This window comes from Tachypleus tridentatus, chromosome 1 (genome assembly GCF_004210375.1).
Source record: "Tachypleus tridentatus isolate NWPU-2018 chromosome 1, ASM421037v1, whole genome shotgun sequence".
In the NCBI taxonomy this organism is placed as follows: Eukaryota; Metazoa; Arthropoda; class Merostomata; order Xiphosura; family Limulidae; genus Tachypleus; species Tachypleus tridentatus.
This window is the reverse complement of record NC_134825.1, coordinates 125,890,650-125,905,037: the sequence shown is the minus strand read 5'-3', so window position 1 is coordinate 125,905,037 and position 14,388 is coordinate 125,890,650. Positions and strand designations below refer to the sequence as shown.

The 14,388-nt window shown below is 29.5% G+C and overlaps 1 protein-coding gene and 1 long non-coding RNA gene across 9 annotated transcripts in view; one reads left to right on the top strand and one right to left on the bottom strand.

Moving 5' to 3' along the window:
* The window catches only part of LOC143222858 (uncharacterized), a 27,536-nt gene extending 15,457 nt beyond the window's left edge, over positions 1 to 12,079 (bottom strand). For both annotated transcript variants that reach the window (XR_013012542.1, XR_013012543.1), the window contains exon 1: positions 11,960 to 12,079. This is a non-coding gene — a long non-coding RNA (uncharacterized LOC143222858). The remainder of the gene's footprint in view (positions 1 to 11,959) is intronic.
* LOC143222823 (protein retinal degeneration B-like) overlaps positions 1 to 14,388 on the top strand; it is a 118,582-nt gene extending 104,194 nt beyond the window's left edge. For all 7 annotated transcript variants that reach the window (XM_076449932.1, XM_076449915.1, XM_076449926.1 and 4 more), the window contains 2 exons: positions 1,320 to 1,448; positions 1,855 to 14,388. In XM_076449932.1, coding sequence (XP_076306047.1) covers positions 1,320 to 1,448; positions 1,855 to 2,097 — 372 coding nt within the window. In that variant the 3' untranslated portion in view covers positions 2,098 to 14,388. The remainder of the gene's footprint in view (positions 1 to 1,319; positions 1,449 to 1,854) is intronic.

The following is a 14,388-nucleotide window of genomic DNA, read 5'->3' as shown; positions in this document are numbered from 1 at the left end:
CAGATCATCACATTTGTAACGTCAAAATGTTTTTCTTTATATGGTTAAATTTACTAGACTTAAAATACATAAATAATAACCTACAACTACTGTAAATGATAAAAATTATCAAACAAGAATCCATCTTGCTGAATCACAACATTAAAATGGATTATAAGAATACATTTTCAATGTAGTAAAATTAAAACTTATAATAAACATTTTTCACTTAACAATTAGATAAAACTTGACTGTTAATGTTAATAAGCCACTAAATTCAAATACTTTGACATGTTATACACAGTTTTTTTATCTAACTGATATTTATTTCAAGAGGTTAAAAAAATTGATAACTCATACCCATTGTTTTAAGATGGGGCAGAAAATAAGTACATTATTTGATCTGAAACACAAAGTAAATGCTCAATAAAGACAACTAGCTTGTATGTTAGTTGCATTTAGGGAATGCATACTAATATTGATAGACCAACCTACAAACCTCATTGGTAATACTTTTTGAAATAATTTGAATCTAAAGCTGATTAATAATCTTATTATTTATGCCAAATGTGAAAAAATACATATTAAAGTTATAGTTGCTATTTGGTCTGAGTTTACATTTGTTAAGAACTTTCCTAGGTTTTACTATAATTTTTTAAATATTTTTTTCTAAATGGAAATCATGGGGGAATCCTCAGTAGCTGCAGCACTTTAAATTCTTTACACAGAATTAGAGTAAATTAATCTATGAGACTGTTTTCTTTTTTATTACTTATATTTTTGTGCTCCAGCAATACCAAGCATAGTGTACACATATATCCAATTTTATATTATTAACCATCAAGATCTCTACCAGCCTATCCTTGAATTTAAATTATTTTAAGTAGGATTAGAATAATTTAATCTATAAAACTTTAGGCATGGTCAAATACACCAAACAAAAGGGTTTGATTTTCTGAGCCTGAAACTGTAATTATAGCTCAAAGTGGTTGATATATGATGGAGATCCATTCTATGAGCCACTATTAAATACTTAATAAAGCAGTGTTATTTTTAATATATTGTCACATTTTACAAATGTGAATTTTAAATGATCTAAAGTTGAAATAATGAATATCTATAAATCAAGTATTTAATGAACTTTCTTTAACACAGGTGCAAAATTAGCACAGTAGTTGAAGTGGAAAAGTAGGCTAATAGAAAATAGGACAATAATATAGTTGTGCAAATTTGTTTCTGTACCTTACAAAATCAGAAATAAAAGTAATCATTTAAAGGCATATTTGTCTTTTCATGCTTATATATCACATTTAATGATACTATATAACTGTCTTTCACAGGTTGATATGATTATCCATGCTGCTTATGGTTCAAGTAAAGACATCTGGGTATATTCCACTATTGGGTTACTGCCAGAACAGATTTTCATTGTGGGAAAAGCATCTAAAAAGCAGCATTCCTTAGCTACTGTAAGAATTTTATCATTAACACATACAAATTATCTTACAAGTATTTCTAATAATAAAAAGTTGATTATGTTTTCCCAACACAAAAAAAAAAATATCCTTTATTTCCAAAGATTTATGGTATTTTTGAGAACACTAAAATAACTGCTTGGGATTCAGATACCTTATGCAAAATATTCTCTTTGGACTGTGCGATTTATTTTATGGAAGTAATCAGATTATTCTAATTTGTAAAGGCACTTTAACCATCAAGGAATATCATGTTGAGAAGAGAAGATAATGTCTGTTAGAATATTTGATCATGTTTTAGTATAGAAAATAATAAATATACTTTAAGAACTACTTTTCTAAAATTACTATACTGACTGTAGTATACTCTATAGGGAAATCTAAAAATAATATTTTTCAGATTCTTACTGATGGCTATGCTGCACATCTCAGCGATCTTAAGACTCATGGTGGCTCACGTCCTGCTCAAGGTAATGCCCGTATGATTCTCCCCAGAGGTGTATTTGTTTTGCCAGGTCAAGGCATTGGTGGTCTGCGCCAACGTCACTCAGCAAAGAGAACAACATCTTATCCTTTATCTGCCCAAATTACAGATTCTAGAACAAGAGCAATTTCTCCAAAACTAACTTCCACTAAAGTGTAGTCTAAGAGGGGTACATTCAGGCCTACTGACTGTGGCAAATTACTCTCCTAATGAAGTAGGTTTTGACATAGGTTCACAACAAGTTGTGTTAAAGTCTTTGAGTATGAATTTTCATGGAACAACTCCTTTCCCTCATATATGTTACTGTTGTATGCCATAACTGGCTAAGTGACATCTTACCTGACAATGCATTTTGTTTACTTCAAGAAAAGTTTGTTCTTTGTATACGAGCCATAACCACTGTCAACAATTACTGTTGGTCAAAATGTGTTTTTCATTATACAATATGAAAACTTGTATAAACTTCGTTTTAAAGAGAAATAATTCCACCACATCAGATAACTTCTAGAATCCAAATCAGTATGAAATGATTGGCACATTGCCAAAAGGACTTTAATGTTAAGGAAATTTGTTGTGCCAAATGTTGATGTAAGAATCCATCATTCTGCTACTTAAAGAATTTGTTGAGAAATACAGTTTAATTAATGCGATAATAGAGTTGTTTGTCAAGGTTGAGCTGTTGATTGCCATTGTCTTTCACAAGCTTCTCTTGTCCATTTATGTCTCAATCACTGATGCTTTTCAATCACACTGAGAAAAGACTCAGTTTGCTTGTGGGTAAGGAAAACTACATATTTACTGTGACTGTAAGGTCAGTTTATTTTCAACATGATATAATTGGTATTTTATAATATAATACCAAGGCTATTGTTGTATACATTCCTCCATGAAAAGAACAGATGTTTCTCAGTATTTTGTTTCATAACCTACAGTATCCTTAATGAGACATTGTAATTGATGTGTTTCCATATGATATTATTTTTAATGTTTAAAATGTCTTGTAGTAATTAAATGTTTGTCAAGTATTTACTGTGGGTACCTTACAATATAAAAGGTCAAGCACCCTGTGGTGTACCTTCTTGTTGTAAATGCCATGTTTTTTTAATTCTTACTATTACATAGGAGATTAAAAGTCTGAGTGCTTTATTGTTAAACATGTTTGTTAATGTTGTGGTAGCCATGACAAAGATTAGTATTAGTTAAATATTCTTGTCAACTATGTCAGAGCTTCAGCAATCATGTCATAGGTCATGACTGTATTCTGTTATATATACAACATTTATTTATTGATGTCAAGATTCGTCTTGGTATGCACATTTTTATTTCTATTTTTTCATAATAGCCTGTTGTTGCATTTTTGCTTATTTTGGAGATGCTGTATTATTAAACAAATTTATTAACGTTGAGGACTGGAAAACACAACAAATAGTGGTATTAGTCTAATACTGTTATCAGCTAACTTGGTATTTTAGCCATTGTGCCATGAGTAGATGTTTTTTTCACATAAAACCTATATTTGCTATTGCATCAGAGTTAATTTATCTTGCATTCTGCTTTTTTTTTTTCATGCAAGGCATTGTTACATTTTCTGTGTATCTTGGGGAAACGTAATTAAGCCAGTATATTTATTTTAATGTCTTGTTTGTACAAGTTCTTTTATCCTAGTCTGTTTTCCATGAATCTCTTATTGCATTGGCAAATTATTAGTTTGGCTATTAATAAAACTCAAGTAAGATCATATATAGCAAGTGAGGATAGTATAAGATTGAATAATGTATGTAAGTGTTCTCCAAAGTTTTAAACTAAATCTAGATAATATGTATATGTATATACATTTTTCAGTTTTCTGCATTTATTGTAAGAGCATTATGATCATCTTTGCTTTTAACAAATACCTGTTATTTTCTAACTTGTTCAAAGCTATTCCTGAAATATATTAGTGTTTTCATGATATTTATTTATTTACTCTGGAATAAATATGAAATGCTGTGAAAAATAATGAGACCAAAATTTTGATCAGGCTAGGAGAAATTCCATGCAATAATGAGAAGATATGTAGTTTTAATTAGATGTGGTACAATTATAATGTGCTAAAACTGTTAAAACTGATTGAAAGAAACATATAGTTCTTTAAAAATTCACCTTAACATTCAGCTATAAGTTAAAGGGTGATTTTATGAGTTGTGGCATTTCAACTCTTAATCAACCCAAAATAAATGATAAAAAGTTTGTAATTTCAAATTTCTGTTAAAAAAACAAACAAACCTGTCCTGTCCTTGTAGTAAGAAGTGCTCAAGTGTTTTAGTGTCTCCTTAAACAAAACAGGGCTGAATTAACTAGCTAAAGTGTTGGTTTCTTTATAGTACGTGTTAATTTATATTTCCAATCACGTTTTAAATGGAAAATTGTTTGTTTGTTTTTTTCATCAGAAAAAATTGTTATAGTTATTCTTGATGTCATTTTGAGAATCTTTTTTATTTCTCCATAGTATTGTATGTGGCTGAGCATGCAAGAAGAATAGTTGTATAAGCAGGTTTATGTAATTAGTAAAAAAAAAAAGTTTATTCATTTTTTTGTTTGTTTCCATCTTAATTTTTCAGCTTTTTGGTATTTTTAGCATAGCACTTTTTTTATTCAAGCTTTCCAACCAATAATTTTACTTATAGGTTATTATTTTCAATACAGTAAGAAGTTTTAAAACAAGCAAGTTGGAATACATAAAGATTGCTAATATTTCAGCCACACTTTACAAAAATATTCACATCAGATGCATATTACCTTGTTTATAGTATTCTTGTTGAGTCAGAATACAAAAAATAAAAATACTTAAATTATATTAGAAACTAAACATAACTTTCTACACAAAAGAAGTTTCTGAATGTGAAATTGTCTGTAAAATATTTTTACTGTACCAAACTTGTTTTTTACTTGGATATTAAATAAGCTTATGCTTACTTAATTTATTGGTCTAACATAAATATTCTCCAACCAGTATCTGTACATCTGGTTAAAAACACAAAGCAACCATCTTGTATTAAATATTTATTAAATGTTATGTTTTGTATCAATAACAATAATTTATTAAATAACTGCATAAGGAAAGTTTTTTTTCATACCAGAGTTTGAAGTGAAAGTCGCTCAGAATAAGTTAAATATTACATGTTAATATATAATAATAATTATTATATTGTATTAGAATCACTAATAATTCTATGAATTTAACTGTAAAATTTTCTTTGTTAGAGTGTAAATGTGATAAAGTTCTAACTGAAAAAAGATGCATATGTTTTGTGCACATGTAGACTAGAGCAATAACACCTTGATAGAGATGTTTTTTACGACACAGTTACACGCATTTCACAATCATATTCCTTATTAAGTAATAAACATAAATTTATATTAAACATTTGTCTTTGCAGTATAGTTTGCTCTCTGATTAAGTATAAAATACTTTTTGACACTTAAAAATTATTTAGTTTTCAGCTTTTGACTCCTAATAGGCCATTGTATTTTAAAAATCTTTAGATTCTTTGAAAATCTTTTTTAACTTGATCCTTAATAAAGGCACACTGTTTAGGTTTTATACAGGTTCTTGGTAATTAATGAGTGAAAGGGCTTAGCACAGAAGTGCTTTTATAAAAATAAAATGATCAAATCAAATGAAGTTAACTATTTTTGTTTTTATCAATTACATAAATGAGAATAGGTATTTTATATTGAACTGTATATACTGTCACTTAAGGCTTGAGCCTCCAGTTTCACTGGAAAACTCCACTAACATAACTGACTTTTGATCCAGCTTCACTAAGAAACTCCATTAACATACTGTCTGTTGAAACAATTCATTTGTTTAAATCTGTAAATTCTTACTACTATGTAATTTGTTAAAACAAATTGCAATGTGTTTGAAAATCACAAATGGAAATTGTTTAAAAATTTGGCATGTATGGTTGTTGTGAAAAGCTTTATATTGACAAATTATTTATTAACACTTGTAAAAACGTTATTTGACTAAAGAAAGAATAAATATCACTTACTGATGTTAAATCATATTCTAAGTCACAAAAACTTGCAAATTAAAAAACCTGAACTTTAATACTTTTTGCTGATTTTATTTAAGATGTTTCTTTTTAAATGTTAGTGATAGTGTACATGAAACACTTCAAAAAATTTAATGGGAGATTGTGGTCCATGTAACACATTGGAAATATTTTTAGTATTTTCTCTTCATACAATCATGCCCTTGCATTGCATAAAAGACCATATTACAACATTAATTATGTGTTATTACAGTACTTTTTTTTCAGTTTTTATATGATGTATTAATATTTATGGTACATGATTACAAAAGTTTCTGTAAAGCATTATTTTGTGAGTACTGTGAAAATGTTCTTTGTTCTATCTATATTTAAAACATCGACTAGCATAAATTTGCTGCCTTTCTCTGATGTTTGAGCCATTAAATTTCTTTGTTATATTATTTGAAGCAACAGTTCCAGAATTTTAAATATCATTCTATATAATAGATGCTTCTTTGTTGTATTTAAATAGTACCTAGGTTTAAATGTGTTAGTTCACTGAGAATTAGTAAATATATTCCTTACAACAAAAAAGGATAAAACTAGGTTTCTAACAAAGAAATATATGTATTGTGTATTCTTAGCACAAACTCATAAATATTGTGAAATATTATAATTAACAATGTTATAATTATGTTGTGATCATTAATGATGACCTTATATATTAGTTGAAATGATACGTGCAATGTTTACACTTAAAAGAGGACTTCACTTTGTATATCAACTTTGTTTTTATAAATCCTTGATTAAATAAAGCTCAACATGTTTTATTTATACCTATAAAAATATTTTCTTCAAGATGTAGAGCTTTAGTCCAAAGGAAATCTTGAAATGCATTACTGTTGTTTTAGTCATTGGTTGCATTCTCATTAATACAATAGAATGCACATAAGAATTTCCTTCAGTTTTTAGAAAAGAGAATTATGTGAAATCTCAACAAAATTAAGCATGTATTTACAGCTATTCCAAGTATTCATCAAAAATCTGTAAATATAACTTTATACCTTTAATTTGCAGCTATTTTTAAGGAAATATTCTTTACATCAACATAACGTTTGTTTTATTACCAAACTCATTATTTTCTATGTTTAGAAGAAAAACTTTCAAAAAGTTGCAAGTTAAACTTTTATTTAAAACTAATCTTCAGTAATCTTTGAGATCTTTTAAAAATTTAACTAGTTATAAAATAAAAATTAATTTATTATGAGCCACAATCTTATTATTAACAACAAATTATAAAAACTTTTTTGCATTATAAACAAAAAAAAATAGCTGTAATTCATCATTAAGACATAAATTATGTTTTGTTATTATAGATGATTGGTTTAATATTGTGTATTATTTAAACATATTTTAACTCTCAGTTGTGCAGATATAAAATTGATTGTGTACAGATAATTGAAGGAATAATAACAATAATAATAATTGGTGCAATATAGGAACAGCCTCACATTACATGAAATTATTTTATCTTGAAATTTACATATTTTCATTTCTCATGTATCCACACAAAAGTTGTTTCATTCGTTACTGTATCTATATATGAAAGCCAGTATTATAAAATGGAAGAAGTATTGCAAGGTACTACACAACTTTGTATTTTCTTGAAGTACTGACTTATTTTTAAATGTTTTTTTCTATTGCTTCATTTATTTTTACATATGGTAAATTATCACTTTACATTAATCAATTAACTTGCATTTCAGAAACAGCCAAACATGTCAATCAATAAGCATGTGTGTGGTAAATACACCATATGTTTTTTACACTTTTATTGCAATAACTGGAAACTCATTTAAGTCTTTATCCATTTTGTTAATTGAAAGTTCCAAATTATGTAATATTTAATTCAACTAACAGTTGTGGGGTTAAGCTGTTTAAATTCATATAAGAATTGAACTATAAAACCAGATATAATTTCTATGTTATTTTAGTCATTGGAGATGCTTCAGACTAGTGTTATTTAATTTTTAACAAAAACTAGTAAAGCAAAGTGTTTTATATAAAAGTCCTGTGTTTGTGAAGGATTTGTGTTTCTTCCTGGGACAATCTCAGCATTCCTATAAGTTTACAGGTAATGTATTGTAAGGAAGAAAAATCTATTTTGGCTTGCTGTCTTTGACATTTTACTACCTATTCTTATTTCCAGCAAGTTGGACTCAATAAATTCATTGATGTTTCCACAGTATACTTTCAGGCACATACTTCTTGAAATTAGATAATTTATCATGAAAGTCCCTATACATATGTATATGGTTAAGTAACATCAGCAGTGCAGACTGGACATAAAATGTGCTTTGTCAAAATATTTATTAGCTGAATCAGGTCCTTTCACAAATATGTTTTATGTTTGACCATACTTTTAGTAAAATACATTACTCACTGAATTAATGCATAATTATTAATCATGGTAAAACATTTATGACTGACAGCCCTTAGTGGGCATTAAGAAAAGCAAAGTTGTGACATTAACCAGTTTCACAAATTCCTTAACATCTAGGGACTTGTTTTATTGTTTTTACTTCCTTCTTGTATCCAATAACAGACCATTTCACCATTATCAGATTGCTTGTACATGAACAGTAGTGTAAATTTGGGCCTACCTGCTCCTTTTCAGTGGTCTTGTAATATAAGATTAAGTTGAAGTACTCTGCATCTTATACAAATATTGTATTTTAGTAACTTTTATAACAGAGTGTAAGTTATCATTATACACATGCCATCACAGTAGGTTTAAAAATGTTAAAAAATTGAAATAAAGTGTTTTAAAACTTATTTATATACATCATAATACAGGTTTAAATTGTAATGGCTTTCAGTTTACGCAGTAACAGAAACATATGCTAAAAGCTGTAATGGTAAAATGATCATGATAAAGTTATTATTAGTCTCAAATTAAAAGTTGTTTGAATAATACTTTCCTGTAACCTTGTTTTAAAGGTCTGACATCTGTATCCTAAATGTTGAGTGTATGTATACTATTTTGAAATGTATTAAAATATTTCACTCCACCATAAATTGATATTTCTTATTGCTTCTTTTCATACAAATACACTGTTTAAAAAAAAGTTTATCCAAAAAAAAAATATAGCATTTTTGCTACCAGCAGCATACGAACTGACTAACTAATGTAATAATTACTCATTATGCAATTAATAGACTCAGTTAATAATCAATAATCCATCTACTCTACCCTAACTTGCATTTTATACTGTTTAGAACTTTGGGGGTAGCTACTGACATTAAATCATCATCATAAGTCAACTAAAATATGAATGTTTAAATCAGAAACATAGCCAACAACACCTTTATTCCTTGGCTGAGTAGTGTACACTAATCCATGCCCAATACTGTGAACCAGAATATTAATAGTTCTCACTATCCAATTACAGTAGCACAAGGGTTGCCAGTGTAGTCTGCCACTTCAAAATTTGTGATTGCTAGAGCAAGTAGCATTTGTGTAACTTTTAATAAATATTGAAAACATTTTATCTCTTCCCTGACATATTTGTCTTTAGAAACATTTCTTCTGCTGTTTTTTTTTTGTGTGTGCTTTAATATTACTACTGATTGCTGAAATGTTGTCACATTGGCTTATAGATACTTTTCAATTTCCTTGTTTTATTACTTCTGAATCCAGAAATATACCCTGTCCTGTTTGTAAATATTGCTTTATTTTTGTTTTCTTATTGTCTCTGATTGCTAAATGTAGTGTTTCATGAAGACCAAAACTACAAACAATTCCTTCATCATTGTGTAATTTCAGTGTTTAGGAACAACAGCTGTATGATTAGTGTATGCCACCACAAGAACCTGCAACTTACCATTGTTCTGCTTCCACCACTGGCATTAGTATCTAACAATAATTGACAGTCTTGTTATGGATATGCCAATGCTAGAGCTTCTAATAAAGTATATTTTTGTGACAGTTACACCCCTTAGTCAATCTAGATTGTGCATTGGCAGTATAGTGGCAACACATAATGGTGCTGCAATCTTGAAGAAGTTGGTCATGAAAACAACAATAATGTTATGCAAAACAAAGGAAACTGTTTTTGTTTAGGCCAATGTTGTAATACTGTAATCTTTGTGGGGTTCAGTAGAAGCTTAATCTCTCCCCACAATATGAGCAAAAAATTCCACTTGCCTGTTTTCATCCTCAGACTTGCCTTTCTTATCTTCTGAAGTTCAATATTCATGTTTACATCAATAGACTTGAACGTGTGACCAAACATCTACGTAGACCAGGGACCATTCTCATTGCTGTCCCTTTCATGTGAGCTTCATCAGCTTCTCAAAATGAGTATGTTTATTATTAAAGTTGAATAGCATGAAGCAAAACTAATACCAACTATCTCAAGTCCTGAAAACAGTTTTAGACCTGCTTTCACCATTCAGTTTGACTTGTTGATTTCTGGATGGCAAGTCTAAAAGTGTTGAACTATCAGGTTCCTTCTAATGCAACAAAACATATCTCTGTCTGTAGGGGTGGAAAGACCTCAGTGTAGGTCACCACACTTATCTGTCTGAAATCAATACAGAGCCACTATATATACAACTTCTTGACAATTATTACTTCTGTAGATGATTTTGAATTGTGTGAAGGCCGTATGAGTTTGTTCTTTACCATTCACTGTAGTTTTGCAGTGGCTATATCCCTAGTGCTTCATGGAAACGTGCATTGTGTTTGTTTAATCAGATGTGAATTCCTTATTTCTATATTTTACTGAGTTACTTCTTTTTGATCCACTTGGTTGTCTGGTCCAATTAATACATTGACACATTCAACCAACAAATCACTAAGTACAGAGTGATGTGGATTTCCTCTCCTTTTACAATTTATTCAAAGTCACAACTTTGGTTTCTAGTTTGGTAAAAATGTCTTGCTCTCAACTAATGCTTCATTATCTCAGTGGAGAGCCCTTCCATAAACTTTTCTTTTATTATATCCTCATTTTTTACCAAAGCTATGGTAAGATGTGCTTTTGCATGCAAACAACAAAAATCATCTGTAAAAGTGTCTTATGTTATTGCTAGTAATCCTTTTTTGAGCCTTGAACTTAGCCCATTACAGAGTTTAGTTCTCCACAGAGTCAAAACAGTGGTGCAACTGTTTTTTAATTCCACAGTTGCACTTTAAGTGTTAAATAAATTCAAGGGATAAACCATCTAAATTCTGAACCAAGTTTTGTACTGTAAATTCTCGAGTATATCCATTCCAGGTAGTGATATGCTTAAAAACCTCCAGTAACCATTCATATCCTCTAACCATTTTTTTTCTTAAATTGGCTCTATATTTACAATATCAGTTACTGTAGAAGACAACACTGTTATAAAGACTGGTAGTAATCAACCAAACTCTTATTTATCTTCTTCTAAGGGACATGTGTATCGCACAGTTACCTGAAAAAAAGTGAAACTGTACTATTTGAAACTGCTAGAAAGAAACAAATAGAAACTATCTAGTTTTTGGACATACACCTTTAAGGAAAGTAGATTATAAATATACATTTTATTTTTTTTAGGAAATAATCGAATCCCCTCTTAAATTTATAAAGATGCAAGTCTCCACTACTACAAAAAATAACTGATTCCACGAGTTAATCACCCTTTTGCAAAAATGTAAAGGCTTTAACTGCCTACTATATTTTTTACTGTTCTCAAACTTTTGTCCTCTTATGCTATTATTTTCAGAATATAGCACAAATAAATCAAAGGTTTTTTTATGGTAACGATTCTCTTGATCATCTTTCAACCTTCAAAAAGTCACCTTTTATCTTCCTTTTCTCAGAAAAAAATTATTATAAATGAAACATTATCTTTAACATATAAACCCATAAATACATCATATAATCAAAACATCATACTGGTCAGCCATCCATCTACTGGCTCAACTTTAAGTCTGAGGGCTTGTAATGCTAAAACTTGAATTTGATACTCACGGCGAGCACAGAACAGATAACCTATTGTGCAGCTTTGTGCTCAACCCACCACGGGTATCGAAACCTGGTTTCTAGCATTGTAAGTCTGTACACATACTGCTATGCCACTGCGGGAGAGGGAGCTTAAGAAAAAGAAGAGTATATGATAATGACATAAAACATTAGCATTAGATCTATGACATTTTTATTTAGTCCTTTAGGGTTTTTCAAGAAGAAGGAGAGTATATAATAGTGTTTCCAACTTGGGACTGGTTTATTTTTTAAATTTTTCTTAAGACCTGGCCTCCTCAAATACCTAATTGGATAACCTGCTAAGACATCAAGCCAGAAACAATAGCCCTACCAATACATAATTGATTATAAGATATACAGATCTTTTATAATACTAATATGTAAAAAGAAATTATATTTAATCGCTATTTAATCTTTACATTAACTGCACATTTATTAATGCTCTTTTAGGAAATAAACTTACTTAATGAGAAGGATGCTGCTGTTTTTCATCAAACAGCAACTTCAAATCAGGAGGAAAAGATGTCACTTTGATTCTCAAATCTGACTTGACATCTAACCTGTTCCTGTACTTGTTTTTAAGAAAACCAACATTGAGAAGTCTGGTCCACAGTTATAAGTCATGACAAAGGGCACAAGAAATCTAACTGCTTTTTCTGATAAATTTGGATACTCAGCACGACAGTTCAGCCAAAAATTAATTAACAAGACTTGATTAAAACGATCTTTCAGTGCAGTGTCACAGGACAGTTCAATAATAGAATCAATTTCTGGTTCATTGAGTTGTAATCCTTCCTAATTTTCTGTACCAACAGTAAAAAGAATTCCTAATTTACATTTTACTGTTCTCAATTAGAAGAAAATATTTCTTCAACCATGACTTTAGTCCCAAAAGATGCCCATCTGGAATACTATTTTCTTCATCTTTGTTTTGTAATTCTGCTAAAGTAGAGAGACTTATAATTTCTCTTCTCAACTCGATGTACCTACAAATTATTTTTTATAAGTGCTTCTATCTTTTCCTGGACTTTAAAAATATTTATGTTAGTACCTTGTAAATGTAAATTTAAAGCATTTAAGGAGCCAAAAATGTTACAAAATAGGCCATTTTAATTAACCAATGCAAATTATGAAACCCGTCTCTAAATTCCAATATTACATCCTTTTCTGATGGGAGATGTTCCTCCAAAAACGAGATAACTTTATTCTTTATTTCAATTAGTCTATTTAAGACATTTCCTTTTGATAATCACTGAACTTCACAATGTAATAGGGGATGCTTGTATACACTTCCTAATTCTTTGCACAAAGCAACAGAGATTATGGAATTCAACAAACGAGATTTTATATAGTTTATTAATTTGAAACATTCTTACACAGTTGAATTCAAAAGTAAAGACATTTTTTCAATGCTAACGTCTCTCTGAAAATTACAATGCACCCATTCACAGTCTGATATCACTGCTCGGATCCTATAGAAAACTCCTGTATGAGAACCTACCATTGAGCGACCACCATTGATACTCAATCTAACACTTTCTTTCCCTGTTGAATATCACTTTGAATTGTAAAATTATTGATTAAATTAAAAATATTGTCAGCCATTCTTCTTCTTGGAAGTGACTTACAAAACAATCAATCTTCGTGAGTTGTGTCCTTATAATCATATCTTACAAAGGACATTAAATTTGCATAATCTACTATGTCTTTGCTTTCATCCACTTGTAATGAAAAAACTGACTACAGTGAACTCAACGTATAAGTTTCTTTAATATTTTTTACCATATTCACAATTCTACCTTCACTGTATTATTACATAGGGACAGTAAATTCAACCGATTTTCTTGTTTTTTTTTTATAAACACGAGATGCAGTTATTTTTACTGCAGGACGTATTAACGGTTCACCAATATAATTCGGATAACATTTCTTGGCTAGTGGTTTTGAAATTTCATACGAGACCATAACTAAGTTTTCACTGGATCTCGTGGAAAAAAGTGTGTGAAATTATCTGTTTGGAAAAAACTATTTCTTTTTTTTCATATTTATGAAAAAAAAAATCTATTGGCTTACTCGAGTGTTCTGGACGTCTAGTATCCATGTAGCGTTTCGGTTTCTCATTTGATAATGTTGAACAATAAACAACATATACTGGCAAGTCATTATTGCTACCACCACTTATAAAACCATACATCAAATATTCATCACACTACTGTCGAGTCCAAAAGTTTTCTTTTCTTTGATACTAAGCTGGGCATCACTTAAACGTTTATAATTAGACCAATTATTTTCATTAAACTAGCATTTGCTCATCACTTGAGGTTTTCTTGTATGGTGCATGTTTTTCAGCCAATTATCCATACTGAAGAGGACTTTCTTAAAAATGAAGGACATGAAGATTTTTTAGTTAGTACAAA